Raw genomic sequence first — 19,188 nt, 5'->3', positions numbered from 1 at the left:
AAATAAAAATGTAAAATAAATTAATTTAAATTTAAACGAATTAGTGTTTTAATGTAACAAAGTAACGACCCTTCATTACAGTACTGAAGTATTTGTTTCATATTTCTGTCAACCTTCATCTCACACAGAAACATTGTACTTTTCAGTCATCAATAATCAAGTGGGAAAATATTTATCACAGCACAGTGACTTGGCAGGTTCAGTAAATGTGTATAATCAGTACAAATCATAAGTCACAGGTGGTGGACGACGTGGATTATAACAAATGCACAAACTTGTTTATTGAGAGAGTAAAACACAATGTTTAAAGAAAGTGTTTTGCCTCAAAGAACTCTGTCCAGCTCCTCGCAGAGGATTCTTCTTCAGCAGCTGCAGACAGGTGGTCACAGAATTTGTGAATAAATATAAATAAATAAGAAAATAAATAACTTATTTGGGAAATACTAATAACTCCTAAATATAATGTGTCTCTTACTCTGATACATCTCCCCTCAGCATCTTCATTACAGACGGATGAAGGACTGTGAGAGGGAGAATCTGGATTTTGTTCTTTCAATCCTTCAAGTTGTGGAACAAAACTTGTTTCCTTTTAAAGGGATAGTGCAGCCAAAAATGTAAATTCAGCCATTATCTACTCACCCATATGCCGAGGGAGGCTCAGGTGAAGTTTTAGAGTCCTCACATCACTTGCAGAGATCCAAGGAGAGAGGAGGTAGCAACACAACTCCACCTAATGGAGGCTGACGGCGCCCCAGATTCAAACGTCCAAAAACACATAATTGAAACCACAAAATATCTCCATACTGCTCGTCCGTAGTGATCCAAGTGTCCTGAAGCCCCGACATAAAAAGTTGGCGCGGTGCCCAGAGAGGCAGTCAGAGCTACAGGCTACAGTGAGGCTAAAAACAGAGTTCAGATGACGTCTTTCCAAACAACTTTTTATGTCGTGTGTGTTCTATGTTTTGCAGCCTGCAGCCGAGACTCGTCCAGACATGTGCCAACAAGACGTGGGTGTTTTCTGCTGCTGGGTTTGCTCTGGGGAATTTCCAGATCACTTTTTTGCACATGCTTCACAGCCTGATGGCAGCTCCTGATCCTGACACATGTAGCACACTTTATTACATTAGCAGGTGTTTCTGCTGACGTTTTGCTTTTACAAAGTTTCCTTTATTTGATCTTCCTCAGTTTACACAAGTGGGGGACACAATATTACAAACACTTACGAGCAACAGCAGCTTTACTGGGGGCTCAAACATTGTGTTCCCCATGAACAGAACACAAACATTTATCAATATTTATTTTATTCAATATAAATATAATATGTTTGGAAATAAACAGGCCAACAGATTCTGTTCCTGTTTTTCTCCTGCTGAGGACACTGAGGTCGTGTACTGGCCCATCAGGGGGGGTTAAAGGGTACAAATGACCCCGGCCCAATGATCCATGGTTGACCCTTAAATAGGATCAAGTAGCAACTGACTTATAGTGCTGACAAAACACCTTATGTATTTATATCTGTTATCAATAAACACATTTAACTCATCATCTGATATCCCACTCCTCTCACTTGTGAACAATGCTGCTGTCCCTATTCTTATTGAGCCATTGTGATGGCCACATGTTTTTCATTTTGTTGACTGACTCTTCTTTTTCTTTAAGTATTAAAATCAAATCAAAAATCAAATTTCTGATTCAAAGTTTGTACTAAAATCTATTAAGTATCTTTTTAGCCTGCTTGAGGTCATTTTAGGTTTTAATGTATTGTGTGAGTTTATAGTGGTTCAAAAACAACTGTTACCATAAATGAATATTGTTCATCACATTATGAGCAAAAAAAACAAAAAAAAAAAAAACAATTAAAAATCTGTGTATTCCGTTTGGGCCTGTTCATCAGATATATATTACAGAGAAAAATCCTATCAAAATCCAATAAAATTAAGAAATTAAAAACATTTACAGATTTAAAACAAATTGCTCTCACTCATAACCTCAGTGATTTTTAAGTCCAGCTGCAGACTGTGGGAGACGTGTTGATATTATTTATATTTATTTTGTTTAAACCAACACTTGTAACTTTCTTTTTTCCCAACTAACTGTGACGGAGTCTGGAAATTTAGGGACTTTCCAAACCTTGAATTCAGGGACATGCCTGGAAAACATTAAAACATTAAGTTAAATGTCACCGTTTCAACAGGAGAACAGCTTTCGCTTTCCTGCCTGGATAAACACTGCTCATTGGCTGAGCTCCACTTTAATCCCGCCCACTTTACGCCTATGTTTTCGGATTGGACAACCTTGCCGTAGCGTCACCACAGCGTCCTCTCTGATTGGCTGTTTACATTTGGCGGGGGGAGAAGCTGCGGGTTCAAACACAACAACATGTAAAGTTGTGTCAGTGAACGTCTCATCAGTTGCGGGTGTTTGTGTCTGACTGTAAGGCTAGATAACCCGTTAATTTACCGGGGTTCGTTCCGTTGTTCGTGTCGGTGAATTGGGAACATTAACGGGATGGAAGTCTCTCAGCGTCACGGAGGAGATGCGGAGATTTCAGAGAAACTGGAAAAGTGAGTAAAGCTAACGTTAATGTAGGAATGCTAACAGTTAGCATCAGTGCTAAAGGCTAGCCACGTTTAATGCTAATGGTAACAGATTGGTGACGTCAGAAGACAGCAGTGACTCTGAAAACTACAAAATAAATAACGTGACAGACAGAGGTGTAAAAGTATTAACACCACAGTTTATTAATACGTCATAACTGGATTGTTAACAGATTAGTGCATCAGAGCTTAGCTTCTTCTTCTTCTTCATCTTCTCCTCCTCCTCCTCCTCCTCTCAAATTAATCACGTGACGACCCCTCAGACGTCTGCAGGGACCTTCAGGAGCAGCCCAACATGCTGCTGTGACTCTGATGCTTCAGTGTTAATTATCTAACCGGGCTGTGAGTCACGACAGGCTCCACAATATGATCACAATACACGAGGCGCAATATAATATTATTTCAGTTTTAAATGTGTTGTTATTTATTAAACTTTGTGAACGTGTTTTATCTTTAAGATTTAATAAGATCTGTTTTATCTGATAAGATAAAGTTTTCAGTCTGTTCATCTCATTTCAGTAATGTTTAATGCAACAAAATGTTTCCAGTGGAATGAAAAAGCTTTTGATTATATTCTTCTAGTCAGCTACTTAAAGTTTAACTTGTATTTATAATATTAATAATTTACATCTTTTTTTTTCAAAATTGATACTTGGCATCCACATAACGATACGATTTTGCCACACAAAAAATTTCCCCACCCCGAATATCTAATAATGTCACACAGGTTAAAGATCAGTTACACAACATGTACTTTACTACTGATGATTATTCCTGCATGAAGCTGATAATACTGGTGTTGTTTTACTGCTGATACGTCGACGACAGCTGAAAAAGGTTTTATACTTTTGCTTTCACTGCCTGAAGCTGAATACTTCTGTACTTTTACTGCACGTGTGTGAAGCTGAAAATACTTTCATAGTTTTGTGGTACTTTTACGACAAGACGCTCAGAGTACTGCTGTACTTTACTACATGTATTTGACAATACTTGTGTAGCTTTATTACACGAAGCTGAGAATAACTCTGAAGTTTTACCACAAGAAGCTGACAATACTTGTGTACTTTTGCTGCATAATATGTCTGTGCTGTTACTGCTGACTGCCGGCTTTAACCGGCCCACATGAAGCCAATAATGTATCTGTGCTTTTACACAAGTAGGATTTTGAGCGAAGGACTGGGAGTGTTTTTAGATTGTTGCATTGATAATTTTCTGAAAAGTAAACAGGGTTTCATTTTAAAAAAAATTCCACCTGCTCCTGCGGCAGCTGTAGTTTGGATGTGTGTTGGATGTGACGGTGTTTCTAACCCTGACTTTGTGTCGACAGGTCTCTGTCCATCAGCACAGATGACAAGATGGAAGCTTACCACAGGTAACTCTAACAAATTATATAATACACATTTTCTTGCAAAACAAAGATCATCAGTTTGCCTTGAATGTAGATATTTTTCCATATAATTTTACACATTGGTTATATTTTATTATATTGCACCTCGTGCCTTTTTATATTTGCTCTTTCTCAGGGGTTTTAATGGAGCCTCACAGTAAAAGCATTCCACACGTTTCTACTTTCCAAACCAAAGTGACAGTAAATATCGTGAATCTTGAATAACTTCTGTCACATTGTTAAAAATGTTCGTTCTTTTAAAGTACACCTGGTGGAGCAGGCGACCCATGTGCAGGGGCTGCGTCCTTGGCACAGCAGCCGTAGGTTTAGTTTCAACCTGTGGCCTTTTGCTGCGTGTCGTCCCTCCCTCTCTCCCTCTTTCACGCTGCCACTGTCCTAAATACAGGCCAAAAGGTTTCATCGTCTGCACTGAGCTAGCTTCACATAGCCAGACCTATAATCCCCACACTTTGTTTAAGCACTGTGCGAGAAACACCAATAACTAGCGCGGGGTATCACCACTGATTTCCTGAATCAATTTGATTTTGATTCACAACGTCCCAATTCGATGTCCAATAGAGTGTGCCAGTAAACCCGGAACTTCGTTAGCGCTTTTAGCACTTCCGGTTCTCTCGTCTAAAAGTCAATATGTTTTTTGAATGGGATTTTGGTAAAATGCCTCAAATAAGGTCTGTGGTTAACAAAAGCTTAAGCGAGTTTCAGGTTTTGTTCTACGACATAAAACACGTCAGTAAATACCCTACTTGTGAATTTTGAAGCTTTTACGTGTCGTAAAAAAGGCGGTTGCTAACAAGTTGCTCAATACGACTACAAACCCTGTCGGGGACATTAAACGTCATCACCCCCGAACAGGCGAGAGTGCTGGCAGTCCGCCATTACAGCTTCTTATTTAGCTTAAACAGTCCGATTTCCCCATTATACAATGTTTTTAAAATAAAGCGGCTGAAATCAGTTGAAAGCTTAGTGGCGGTGACGTCAAGAGTCATGCGACCGTGGAGTAGTCATGTAGTCCGTTAAAGCCTAACGTTAGCTTTTTACTTCTGGCGATCGCAGTTACGCTTCAAATGCGGTATGAAAGGTGTTCATATGTGAAGATTATCTCGCTGAACAAAACCTGTAAGTATCATAAACTTGTGTTAGCCACAGAGCTTATTTTCTGACATAATCCAAAACGCATATATCAGCAAATTGGATATTGGCAAAAATATTCCAGTATTGTGCATTCCTAATTCTTGTTTGTCCTTGATTGTGTCTGTAATTTTTCCAAAATAAACAGACATTTCCTGAAGCCAGTGCCCAGTGCTCGGTCTCTGGTGCTTTTCCATGTGAACGCTTTAAATCTTTTGTCTTGTAGAACTCGCACGTCTATAAAAATTTGCTCACTGGTGAACATCTGTCCAAAATTCCATAATTCTTGGCTCAGTGCAGATTTATAATGGGTTCAGCCAGACCTTTCTCCAGCGCTGGCTCAACACTAAAACCAAGTGTGGAGAGACGTCTGGCCGTGTGAGACTTAGTGTGACATTAGTGGAGGTGCTCTTTATTTCAGGTGAGGCAGAAGGACTGGATCTGACAATGTTTTTAAGAGACTACTTCATGTCCCTCTTTATTCAACACAGGATGGCTACATGTTTTCTGTTTACATTTACAATGTCCTCTCACTGCAGCTGACTGGTGTAGTAACTCATTTTGACCAGCAGGTGTCAGGCTTCTTGTTGTGTATTTAAATGTATCTGCGTAAAGCCACATGCAGACTAAGATAAGATAAGATAAGATAAGATAAGATAAGATAAGATACACCTTTATTAATCCCATAATTGAGAAATTCTAGTGTTACAGCAGTCAAGAAAAAGAGTCAGATTAAAGATTTCAAAATTAGACTTAAAAAACTTAAATAACTAGGCATGCAAATAAGTACAAAAATCCAAGAGTTGGCGATAAATAACAATAACAATAATAATAATAATGAAAATAATAGGAAGTGGATAATAATGAGAAGCAGTGAATGAAAATGACCAGTGGATAAGGTGCAAGTGATTGTATGTGCAAAAAGCAGACAGCTGTGGTGTCCATAAAGTGTCCACAAGACTACAAGACTGTGCTGCTCACACCACAAAATGAGGTTTCACAACCTGCACAGCTGATCTCAGACCAGATGTTCTGAACACAAGACAATTATTCCACTTGGTGTTAATGTGATGCATTCTCCCTCAGACTTATTCTGTGTATGTTTCAAACAAAAATAGATTTTTAGAGGGAATGTTACAGCTGAGAAGAGAAATGAGAATACATTTTTAATCTACAGAAATATCAGTACATCAGATCTAGTGAGAGCACGACACTGTTTTCCAGAGACCAACAACTAGAACAATTAAAGTAATAAAAAGTTAACCTAAACTGATTCTTGGAAAGAAAAAAAAGAAATAAAACATCCTCAGGCTGACTGTAGAAGCAGAGTTTTGCTTTGAGTTTTGATAAACTTATTATAATAGAAATCGTTAGTTGCGGCTCTAGTTTAGACGACTGCGTTGTGTCATTAATAACCCACTTTTTCTTTCTTTCAGATTCATACAGGATGGTAAAGATGTTGCCAGACAAGGGGACATTAACAAAGCACTGAAGTTCTTCAGACTGGCCTATGACATTCACCAGAGTCAAAAACTTGAAAGCAGGATAAAAAAAATTGAAGATCTTCTTGCTCAGAATGACTTGGAGGAAGAAGATGATGAAGAGTTTGTTGACGTTAACAACAGTGGTTTAATGCTTTACAAAGAGTTATATGACAAACTTTATAACTACCAGAGAAATGGAGTGGCCTTCTTGTACAGTCTGTACAGAGATGGTCGTAAAGGCGGGATCCTGGCAGATGACATGGGCCTCGGTAAAACCATCCAAGTGATATCCTTCCTCTCAGGCATGTACGACAACGAGTTGGCTAAACACACGCTGCTGATCATGCCAACTTCACTCATCACAAACTGGACTAAGGAGTTTGCCAAATGGACTCCCGGTATGAGGGTGAAGGAGTTTCATGGTGCCGGCAAAGAGAGGACCAGGAATCTGGAGAAAGTCCAGAGGAGAGGTGGTGTCATCATTACCACGTACACTATGCTTATCAGCAACTGGCAGCAGCTGTCATCGTACTGTGGCAAGGAGTTTGTTTGGGACTACATGATCCTGGATGAGGCACACAAGATAAAAACTACAACCACCAAAACAGCCAAAAGTGCCTACTCCATACCTTCCAAGAACCGAGTTCTTCTGACAGGCACTCCAGTCCAGAACAACCTGAAAGAAATGTGGGCTCTCTTCGACTTTGCTTGTCAAGGCACTCTCCTCGGCACAGCGAAAACATTCAAAGCAGAGTATGAGAACCCCATCACCCGGGCCAGAGAGAAGGACGCCACTCCAGGAGAAAAGGCTCTTGGGTCTCGGATGTCTGAGAACCTAATGGCCATAATCAAACCCTACTTCCTCCGCAGGACAAAAGCGGAAGTGCAGAAAGACAAAATGAACGGTGCACAGCCATGCAAAGAGAAACATTCGGACAACAAGGACAGCCATGTCCCAAACCCTCCAGAAGATTCTGGAGCAGTGATGCCCAAGCTGACGAGAAAGAACGACCTGATTGTCTGGACTTACCTGAGCTCCGTCCAGGAAGACATATACACACAATTCCTGTCACTGGACCACATCAAGGAGCTGCTCATGACCACCAAGTCGCCTCTAGCCGAATTAAACATATTAAAAAAGCTGTGCGACCATCCGAGACTTCTCTCTGCTACAGCCATCGCCAAGTTAGGCTTGGAGGAGAGTTCACCTGAGAATGAGCAGAATGAAAACACAGAGGCAGACACAGGCAGCATCGCTAACGTTCCTGACGACACCCTAATATCTGAGTCTGGGAAACTTGTCTTTCTGTTTGAACTTCTTGAAAGGCTCCGAGAAGAGGGCCACCGCACACTCGTCTTCGCTCACTACAGGAAAGTGCTTGACATCGTCGAACGCATCCTGGGCAACAGAGGCTTCAAAGTCATGAGACTAGATGGGACAATAACTCAGCTTGCAGAGAGAGAGAAGCGCATCACTAAGTTCCAGACTGACAAAAGTTACTCTGTCTTCCTCCTGACCACCCAGGTCGGAGGAGTTGGCATCACTCTGACAGCAGCAAACAGAGTTGTGATCTATGATCCCAGCTGGAACCCAGCGACAGACGCTCAGGCTGTGGACAGGGCATATCGCATCGGCCAGACTGAAAACGTCGTCATCTACAGGCTGATCACCTGCGGCACTGTCGAGGAAAAGATCTACAGGCGTCAGGTTTTCAAAGACTCCCTCATCAGACAGAATACTGGGGACAAGAAGAACCCTTTTCGATACTTTAGCAAGCAGGAGCTGAAGGAGCTCTTTACTCTGGAGGACACACGGTCATCGTCCACACAGATGCAGCTTCAGGCCATGCACTCCAGACACAGGCGGACTGACCCTGAACTGGACCAACACATCGCCCACCTCCATGCCATGGAGATGTTTGGGATCTCTGACCACGATCTCATGTTTTCCCTGGATGTTAACCATGACGAGGACCCAGAGGACCAAGAGGCGCAACACTATATAGAAGGGAGGGTCCAGAAGGCCCAGGAGCTAATGAAGGCTGAGTCAGAGTTACAGTTGCAGCTGGCAGAGAGCATGGCATCAAGTACAGAACCCGCCTGGCTCAGACAACCTGTGGACAACAACAAAAGTGGGCAGTCCAATGAGAAAAAACCAAGAGACCCAAGGCCAAGTCCTTCCTATCCACAGCATGACTTCAACAGGTCACCGGTTGTGGTGGACTTGGACCAGTCTGGTTCTGACCAGCAGGATGCCCGACAGAATCTGAGTGACAGAGTTATCGATCTAACTGCAGATAACAGTATGTCAGAGGAACAACCTGTTATGGAAGTTAGCCAAGACAAGCTTTCTGAACACAACCTGGATTCCCCGAAACACCACCCTGTCAAGCAGGAGAGGAGTTACTTAGAAGTAGCAAACACATCACCTCAGGAGGTGATTGAGGAGTCTTTGGTGATGTCGGAGACCAGTGCTGCTGCTGCAGGTGACATGGCAGATGCCTCCGTTCAAGAACTAATGGATGAGTCTGCAGTGTCTGAAGCTGCAGCTGCTTTGGCAGGTGACCACAGTCTGGTGTATGTTACAGCGGTCGATGAAGATGAACAGCTGCTAACCGGAACCTCACACTCAAAATACGACTCCAAGATGGACTTGGGGCATCCACATGTCACACCCCTGCAGAACAAACGACTCTCTGCCTTACAAGCATCCATGTCAAGCTTCAAAGCAGACACATCATCCAGAGCCAGCACTGGGCTCGAATCCTTTGAAGGCAACTTCAATTTGCAGCTTGAAGACAGTGACATGTTCTCAGACCACGATGTACTGGATCAGCAGACCGAAGAAGAAGAGAAGAAGCTGCTGTCACAGCTGCAGGTCGAGGGGAGTTTTGACATCAATAAATCCCTTTCTGAGAGACAGCAGAGAGAAGCACTCAAGCGAAGCCTCAACAACGGCCACGCCTCTGAAATGGACGAGTCGAATGATTCCATTGTGACCTTCAAGAAGAAAAGAGCAGCAGTGATTTATGATAGTGAAGAAGAAGATGATGATGATGATGATGATGATAGGAGTCAACTCGACAACTCATTCCAGGTTCTTGGTGCATCAACACCTAAATCGGCGCCATCAGGCCCCGCCCCTCTACGGTCGAGAAAGAGCACCGGAGGAAACACGTCCGTGGCCTCACGCCGGTCCCTCCTTCAGTCCATCATCGACGACATGGACGACCACAACCAAGACGTTTCTGATGAGTCCAAAGAGGAGGACATCATTGGTTCAACTCATGATGAGCTCCGGCTGGAGGAGAGCCACAACCAAGACTCAGCTGACGGAGAGGAAGATGATATTTCAGAGAGGCATTCTGATGAGGCCGAAGAGGAGGACATCATTGGTTCAACTCATGATGAGCTCCAGCTGGAGGAGACCATCGGAGAGACATTAAACACGGAGGGGGAGGAGGAAGAAGATGAGGATGATGAGTCGGGACAAGGGTCGAGCAGTAACATGGAGGAGTCGGCCAGCGAGCCCGAGCTAGCCTCCGATGAAAGAATGGATCAGTGCACTGTTGATGAAGGAGTCAAGATGAACGGGACGGAGGAGGTCATGGAGGAGGAGAGCTTCGACTCCCTGGTCAGTAGAGGGAAGGAGTTCCGCAGCAAAGGGAAGCTGGACGAGGCCCTGGGTTTCTTCCTGAGAGCTATCGACATCAAACCTGGAGATCCTGAAATTCAGCTCATGACCATCCAACTGTACCGACAGCTGAGTCAGAGAAGCTAATCAGACAATACTACGAACAACTTCGACCACAACCTAAAATTATACTGTTAGAGAGGACAGTCGGGGCCTCGCTGGCTGTTTAACAAAAACGTCTTAGTTTGTCCATGCAGACTCATTGTTTAACTTTGAATTTGAATTTGTCATGTTGAACTGTTTTTGAAGTGGGGTTGTATGAGGTACTTATTTACTGTCGGTATGTTACCTGCAGTAGATGTCAGTTGGCACTCCCCCAGTTTGGAGAAGCAGGCTGGAGTCCGACATGGAAGCTAAGTAATGTGCTGCTGTGGACGGGTCAGCAACGGAACATATTTTAGCCACCTAAAAAAAAAAAAAAGGTCCAACTCAAATATCAATATCATTTAAGGTGTTTGCTATATTGAGAATATTTTCACTCCTTTACCTTTCTGTCAGACAGTGATTTCCAGCTGGAGAATGAAGCTGATACATCGCTCTCCTCAAAGCCAGAGTCTTCTGACAAAGACAGTAATTTTAGCTCTCTGGGCACAGGAGCTGCTCGTCTGCTGCTGCCTCAAATACTTATTTTGTTTGTGGTATTGTGTGACTTTGGTGTTTAAAGGGCTGGTTTGGACTCACCAAAGTCACACAATACCACAAACTAACAGATCGTAGCAGCAGTAGACCAGCAGCTCCTGTGTTCAGTCAGCTAAAATTACTGTTTTTCTCAATGGAGTCTGGTGGATTTGACGAGAGAGTAGATGGGGAACTGAAGCTGTTAATGGCTTCCCCATCTGAACAGGCTGTCTGACAGAAAGGTAAGATGCTGGAAATATTCTCAATTCAGCATACATTTAAGGCCAAAACACACCGGCGTCAAATGACGCTTGTCAAAAAATATGGCCCTATTAATTTCAATGTACAGCTCCACACTGGCAGCCGTTAGACGCGCCGCCCCTCAGCACGTCAACTCTGTTGTTGTTGCCGTGTTTCGTGTGTTGCTGACCGCGCCCACAGCAGGACATAGTTTAGCTTCTGTGCTGGTTCTCCTGCCTGTTTCGTAATACACTTCAGTTTAGCACCACATACGACCCCACTTCAAAAGATCCGAACTATCCCTTTAAGTGAACGCAGTACTTGAATATTTGCACAAAATGCCATTGAAAACATTGAAGGTTACATATTTTATTCTATAAAATGAACGTTTTGACATCTTCAGCGGACAAATAATAAGTCTGTGTGTTGGTGTTAAAGACGTGTCAACAACAGTTATTGATGTGTGTTGAGCTGGTTCAGGAGAGTGGTGACACCTGTTTATTGAACTGCACCTGGGGACATCTTCACTTCATTTTTTCACTCATCCAGTATGATAAATAACAACAGATTTTATTACCTGTCATCTGTTGATTCCAACAAGATTTTCACATGTAACCTTTATTTGTAAATATTAACTGCAAAAGTTCAAATGAAAATTTGAAATACATTTTTTTATCTGCATTTCTTTGTTTTCATTGGGTTTGGACTCAGTATGACCACGAAGGTCGCAGAGGATTTTATAATTATTATATTCATCATTCATTGCAAACAGTTTTCAATTTCAGTTAATATGAAAATTTCAGTTTATGTCTTTAATATAAATAAGTTTGTTCATTAAAAATATGAAAAAATATTGAGAAATTCTTGTGATGATTTTCCAGAATGAGTGACATCTTCAGATGTCTTATTTTTTTTAGATTTATAAATAAAACATGCCTCTTTATTTAAGAATCACCATAATGACATCATTTATCGCAGCCAGAAACTATAAACACAGAAATGATTGTTGGATTTTCAGATTTTTGAACAGTTCTCAGACACATCATATGGGACCGATGCTTCCCTCAAGAAAAATATTAACTCTGAGCTATTACTATGTTAAATATGATGTTTTACAGTTCAAAGTCATGAAATTGTCTGAATTGATGTGGTGGGGTTCTTATGTCAGTACAGTCCTAAAACAAATAAGTGATCATCTCTTACAGACATAAAATCAACTGTTCTGATAACTTGATCAATTTTAAGTTCATTCATCAAACAACTCTGACAGTCATTCTCTAGTTGCAGCGTCACCAGTGTCTCATCTACAGTTTAATATCACAGGAAACTAAATATTTTTGTGGTTTTGGACAAAACATTTGAATTATTTACTGTTTTCTCAAACTGAGTGATTAATGGATCAACAATAGTTATCATTAGCTGCAGGTCTAATCTGAGTGAAAACAATCTTTTTTTTAAATTATTCTAGGTATTTGTTTTAAATGTGTAAATTTAAACAATGAAAACCAGTGTTCCTGCTCATTATGCCTCAATAAACAGATTCATCTGATTCTTCTGTACACAATAAATTAGAAAACTAAAATAATTAAATTAAAAAAATGATTGGAAACAATATTTATTTTGTATTTTATTAAATTCATCTGTTATAGAGTTAAAGAGTTTCTGACACCTGAACGCACCACAATCTTCTTTATTGGGATTAAATTTCAACCAATCATCGGTCATTGTTTCGAACTCTCCTCTCTCATTGGCTGAGGGCTCAGAAGGCTTTAAAGGTGTGTTTGAATGCAGCACCGGGACGTCCCGGCGGTGTTTCAGTGAAGGTCGAACTTTGAACAGAGGAACAGTTTCACCTTCCTCTTCATCAAATTATAATAAAGTTATGATGTGAACCAGGAGGCGCTCGGTTTGCTGCACTGTACAGCCCCACGAGGGGGCGCATGCGCAGTTGAAGCCGTTTTTCCAGCTAGAGATTAGTTTTGTGACGTAAGCAGAAACAAACAGCCGGTGACTTCTGGTTTAACTAGTTTGATTTCAAAATAAAAGCTCCTGCTCTGCAGTTGAAACTCAACAGACACAGGAACACCCTCAGGTCTCACAGCCAGTGTCAACAGATTATTTTTTAACTGATTTAACTGCTTATGTTTTAATTTGTGGTTTTCAATATGTCTCTGTGTACGATGGAGAAACTACATTTAATATGTGTGTTCTCATTATTACAGTCTGTTGGTTTGTAAGAAATTAATGTTACTACAACACAATCTGATTAAATGAATAAAATAAGTTAGATATGAGTTAAATAAGAGCAGATGTTCCAAAGCTGTGTAAAGTACATTAAACACAAACTGAACAAATACTTGTCCTGATGTTACAGTATGATAGTGTGATACTGAATACAGCTAAAAACATTACAGTATTTACATACAACAGTTTAATATATAATACACATGTAGTATACTTAAATACACAGGGTATAATAATATATTAATATTTACATATGTATAATAAACATGGATGGTTACTGAACAGGCACACAGCTCAGTTGGAAGTTTGTGTCCTTTAATATTGAATATTTACCATATCATGTACCCTCATATTAAAGCTGTGAAGGTGAAGTACACTGAGACTACATGAAAATCTCATTAAAATACAGTCGCATTATGAAACTTGCACCCCAGGCTTATTTATATCTACATATATGTGTGGTGTGTATACAAGTGAAACTCCTGCATTTCAAGTCATCCTCCCTGAGTGACTGGGTTAAAACCCTGGAGTTAAAAAAGACTCAGTTTTTCTCTCTTGTTGTGCAAACAGTTTATTTTTGGACACATTTTAAATGAGACTTAGGATAAAGTGATTCTGATGAAATATCACTATTTAAAGATCAGATTTTATTATCTTATGTTTCAAGGAAAATCCAACCATAATTTCTGTCTTTACACTTTCTGTTTTTAATAAACGGTGTCATTTTGGTGATTTTTAAAGAAAACATGCTTTCCAAGCCTGTGGGCGAGTTTGAAAGGCATGCTTTGTTTTATTTTGTTTTTTAAATCTGCAGTAAAATAAACACAAAATACAACCCTCTAAATCTCTAAGTCCCTCCCCAGTGCTTAAAAAATGATTTGACATGCCTCCCTTTTTTTGCACCACCCCCTCTCCCCTCATAAATAACGAACAATCCCTTAGAAATATTCTTATGCTACATACGTGTGTGTGTATCCTTGATATTCAGCTGATACCAAATAATTGATTGTGCATATTTTTTGACACACAGCCATGTTCTTATGATATTTTAGGGTCTGGGCACAAGGGACTTTGTTGTTGTTTTTTAATGTATGGAAATATAGAGAGAGGACAGTTGTCCCATCATTTGTCCAAAGTTCATGGTGTGTTTGTGCTGAGGTGAGCCCAGAAAACACCTCCACTCACTTCAATATTACAGATGTGGACACAATCTATGTATGAATGAATGAATGAATGAATGTATCTACTGAGCACCGGCCCAGGGGCCACCTGGCCCTCACCTGCAAAATGTCACTTAAATTAGCACTGTATGCCAACCACAAAGAGACTCAAAAGACCACAAAAAGACCACAGAGACACAGAAAGACCATAAAGAGACACAAAAAGACCACAAAGAGACTCAAAAGACCACAAAAAGACCACAGAGACACAGAAAGACCATAAAGAGACACAAAAAGACCACAAAGAGACTCAAAAGATCACAAAAAGACCACAGAGACACAGAAAGACCATAAAGAGACACAAAAAGACCACAAAGAGACAAGAAAAGACCACAGAGACAAGAAAAGACCACAAAGAGACAACAAAAGACTACCAAAAGACTACAGAGACACAAAAGACCACAAAGAGACAACAAAAGACCACAAAGAGACACAAAAAGACCACAGAGACACAAAAAGACCACAAAGAGACAAGAAAAGACCACAAAGAGACACAAAAAGACCACAAAGAGACACAAAATGACCACAAAGAGACACAAAAGACCACAAAGAGACAAGAAAAGACCACAAAGAGACAACAAAAGACTACCAAAAGACTACAGAGACAAGAAAAGACCACAAAGAGACACAAAAAGACCACAAATAGACAAGAAAAGACCACAGAGACACAAAAAGACCACAAAGAGACAAGAAAAGACCACAAAGAGACACAAAATGACCACAGAGACAAGAAAAGACCACAAAGAGACACAAAAGACCACAAAGAGACACAAAAGACCACAGAGACAAGAAAAGACCACAAAGAGACAAGAAAAGACCACAAAGAGACACAAAATGACCACAGAGACAAGAAAAGACCACAAAGAGACTCAAAAGACCACAAAAAGACCACAGAGACACAGAAAGACCATAAAGAGACACAAAAAGACCACAAAGAGACTCAAAAGATCACAAAAAGACCACAGAGACACAGAAAGACCATAAAGAGACACAAAAAGACCACAAAGAGACTCAAAAGATCACAAAAAGACCACAGAGACACAGAAAGACCATAAAGAGACACAAAAAGACCACAAAGAGACTCAAAAGACCACAAAAAGACCACAGAGACACAGAAAGACCATAAAGAGACACAAAAAGACCACAAAGAGACTCAAAAGATCACAAAAAGACCACAGAGACACAGAAAGACCATAAAGAGACACAAAAAGACCACAAAGAGACAAGAAAAGACCACAGAGACAAGAAAAGACCACAAAGAGACAACAAAAGACTACAGAGACACAAAAGACCACAAAGAGACAACAAAAGACCACAAAGAGACACAAAAAGACCACAGAGACACAAAAAGACCACAAAGAGACAAGAAAAGACCACAAAGAGACACAAAAAGACCACAAAGAGACACAAAATGACCACAAAGAGACACAAAAGACCACAAAGAGACAAGAAAAGACCACAAAGAGACAACAAAAGACTACCAAAAGACTACAGAGACAAGAAAAGACCACAAAGAGACACAAAAAGACCACAAATAGACAAGAAAAGACCACAGAGACACAAAAAGACCACAAAGAGACAAGAAAAGACCACAAAGAGACACAAAATGACCACAGAGACAAGAAAAGACCACAAAGAGACACAAAAGACCACAAAGAGACACAAAAGACCACAGAGACAAGAAAAGACCACAAAGAGACAAGAAAAGACCACAAAGAGACACAAAATGACCACAGAGACAAGAAAAGACCACAAAGAGACACAAAAGACCACAAAGAGACACAAAAGACCACAGAGACAAGAAAAGACCACAAAGAGACAAGAAAAGACCACAAAGAGACACAAAAGACCACAGAGACAAGAAAAGACCACAAAGAGACACAAAAGACCACAGAGACAAGAAAATACCACAAAGAGACAAGAAAAGACTGCAAAGAGACACAAAAGACCACAAAGAGACACAAAAAGACCACAGAGACACAAAAAGACCACAAAGAGACACAAAAGACCACAAAGAGACAAGAAAAGACCACAAAGAGTCACAAAACATTTAATCTTGACTTTGACGATTAATAAAAGTGTATTTTTCGTGTAATCTACAAATGGACCGTTAGATACTTGAGCATAATATGTCTGTACTAGTTTTCAAAACCTAAGATTAAAGTCTTTGATCAGGTGGGCTGAGACATGCTCTTATTTTGAAGTGCGTCACCGGAAGCAAGAAGTGTTTCCGCTAACTTGTTTGAGATTCCAGTCGAGTTTACAAGGAGAGAAATATCTGGTCCACCCGGAGAGGACAGACTTTCCTGAGACAACATTCACAGCCTCTCTGTGTGTCTTATGTCACGGCTGTGACACCGGAACTGCACCGGGAGACATTTGGGATCCGACGGTGACCGTTGGCTTCACGGCTACATCAGCTGGGACGGACCGGAATGGCTCGGCCGAGGAAGAAAAGCAGTCCGGGGTGTTTAGCATGAGGCTCTGCGGGGGGACACGGCTGGGAGACAACTACAGTGGTTATTACAACAATAATACAGACACGAAGAAGAAGAGACAGAGGAGGACTGAGTGTGAGACAGCTGCCCGGTGACATTTAGGACCAACAGAAGAAGAAGAAGAAGAAGAAGAAGAAGAAGAAGAAGATGGGAGGGAGAGTGGAGCTGCTGGAGGTCTGCTGCCTGCTGCTGCTGCTGCTGCTGCTGAGCGGAAACTCACACTGCAGAGGTGAGGAGGGTGAGGGAGGAAGATGGACAGGGAGGAAGGTGAGGAAGGTGAGGGAGATGGACAGGGAGGAAGGTGAGGAAGGTGAGGGTAATGGACAGGGAGGAGGGTGATGGTGAGGAGGGTGAGGGACAGGGAAGAGGGTGAGGGACAGGGAGGGAGGAAGGTGAGGGTGAGGAGGGCGAGGAAGATGAGGGTGAGGGACAGGGAAGAGGGTGAGGGAGTAAGGTGAGGGTGAGGAGGATGAGGGAGGAAGATGAGGGTGAGGGAGTAAGGTGAGGGTGAGGAGGATGAGGGAGGAAGATGAGGGTGAGGGAGTAAGGTGAGGGTGAGGAGGATGATAAAGCTCTATAATCTATAATCAGAACATATTGATCGTATCAGGAGGTTCATTGATCGGCTGCCTGTCAGTCAGAACTCAGGGCTGAAACCACAGAGTCAGACTGGTGTGTGTGTGTGTGTGTGTGTGTGTGTGTGCGCAGGTCACATCAGTTCACACCTGTTCACCGGTTCAGTACTCGGATACTTCAGTAAAGTAACAGTATCAGTCCGTGGTGCGTGAACCCTTCACACACAGCTGGAGGTCTCTGTGACATCATCCTGTTTAAATCCATCTGAAATAAGAACCTTAAAATCTACAGCAGTGTTCAGAGTTAAAGTTCTTTGACCTGTGAAGTATTTATTATAATGTTGTAGAAGAAAATGACGCTATTATGATCTTTAATGAAGCTCACCTGTCCTAACTGAGGGTGCGTTCACACCTCACCTGTTTGGTTCAGTTAATATGAACTCAGATCTGTTTGTTAGTCCGGTTCATTTGGGCCGCTGTCAATCAACCAAACAACCAAACTGAGACTGTTTGTAACGATGGGTTTCAGTCCACTTCATAATGGACTCTTTCCTTTGGTTCATTTAGTCTTTCTGAACCTTCATATCACAGCAGCAACATGAACTAACTTCAGGAAAAATACACATTCAGTAGTTTGTACCATGTTTTTAACCTGTCTGTAAAGAGTCCAGGAACTTTAACCCTCAGCACCTTTAAACCTACACATGTTTCCTCACAGCACGTTAAGAGGTTTAACGTCCGTCGCTGTGAAGGAAACTTACAGAGTTTCTCTGAGGAAGGAAAATTTCTGGGTCAAACTGCGTCTGAAAGAGTTTCTGATCAACAGGAAACAAACCAAGAGTCTGGACCAGTGTAGAATCTGGAGGAAACAACGGCTCCTCCAGATTCTACACTGATTTATAAAAACATTATTATTTTTAAAACTACTGTCAAATCTAAAGATAGATTTTATTCTGGATCACTGCTGTGCACTGTAACAAAGAAAGATCAGCAGGTATGTTATCACAGTAATAATTACCGTGTGTAACCTTAACTGCTTAAATACCTTTCATACAAACAGCCCACCTCAGCTGCATTCGTCACCTGGTGTGAATTCACGTGTTTGCATTGACTTTGAGTGTAATGTCACCACACACAACACGTGCGTTACGTTCACTGTGAACACACCTTGAATTTAAATGTCTGAGAAAAAATGATAATTATTGTTGATGCAAAATAATTAATGTTAGATTCAGAGGTGTGTCATAACCTTCACGATAATATAGGTATAATTTTTACTTTGATATTTGCGATATTTTGATTTGTTGACACATTGATGTCATACAGTTACCCACGGCAACAACAAGCATGTCTGACAGTGAGATGATGATGATGGACCCTGCGGTTGTTCCAAAAAGAGGAGGAGCTTCAGTAGTGTGGGATAAAGTGTGGCGTCGGCTCAGAGGGAACTCATTCAGCAGCTCCTCTGGCAGCAGCACAGTG

The 19,188-nt window shown here is 41.2% G+C and overlaps 3 protein-coding genes across 5 annotated transcripts in view; all 3 read left to right on the top strand.

Annotated features, from left to right (window-relative positions):
* The window catches only part of LOC117253117 (protein FAM240B), a 136,895-nt gene that overhangs the window by 34,406 nt on the left and 83,301 nt on the right, over positions 1–19,188 (top strand). The window lies entirely within an intron of this gene.
* ercc6l (excision repair cross-complementation group 6-like) lies at positions 2,400–12,022 on the top strand. Of its 2 annotated transcripts, none has more exons than XM_033618701.2 (3): positions 2,400–2,564; positions 3,925–3,969; positions 6,570–12,022. In XM_033618701.2, the coding sequence occupies exons 1-3, from the start codon at positions 2,509–2,511 to the stop codon at positions 10,396–10,398; spliced, it is 3,930 nt and encodes a 1,309-aa protein (XP_033474592.2). In that variant the 5' UTR covers positions 2,400–2,508; the 3' UTR covers positions 10,399–12,022. The 2 variants fall into 2 exon arrangements, with proteins under 2 accessions (XP_033474592.2, XP_078027265.1); XM_078171139.1 differs by lacking the exon at positions 2,400–2,564 and adding an exon at positions 3,397–3,434.
* Positions 16,854–19,188, top strand: part of adam9a (ADAM metallopeptidase domain 9a) — a 55,361-nt gene continuing 53,026 nt past the window's right edge. For both annotated transcript variants that reach the window (XM_078171151.1, XM_078171150.1), the window contains exon 1: positions 16,854–17,360. In XM_078171151.1, the coding sequence (XP_078027277.1) occupies positions 17,279–17,360 (82 nt within the window). In that variant the 5' untranslated portion in view covers positions 16,854–17,278. The remainder of the gene's footprint in view (positions 17,361–19,188) is intronic.

The sequence above is a fragment of the Epinephelus lanceolatus genome, chromosome 9 (assembly GCF_041903045.1).
Source record: "Epinephelus lanceolatus isolate andai-2023 chromosome 9, ASM4190304v1, whole genome shotgun sequence".
Lineage (NCBI taxonomy): Eukaryota > Metazoa > Chordata > Actinopteri > Perciformes > Serranidae > Epinephelus > Epinephelus lanceolatus.
The sequence above is the reverse complement of the archived record's forward strand: the minus strand, read 5'-3'. Positions and strand labels throughout refer to the sequence as shown.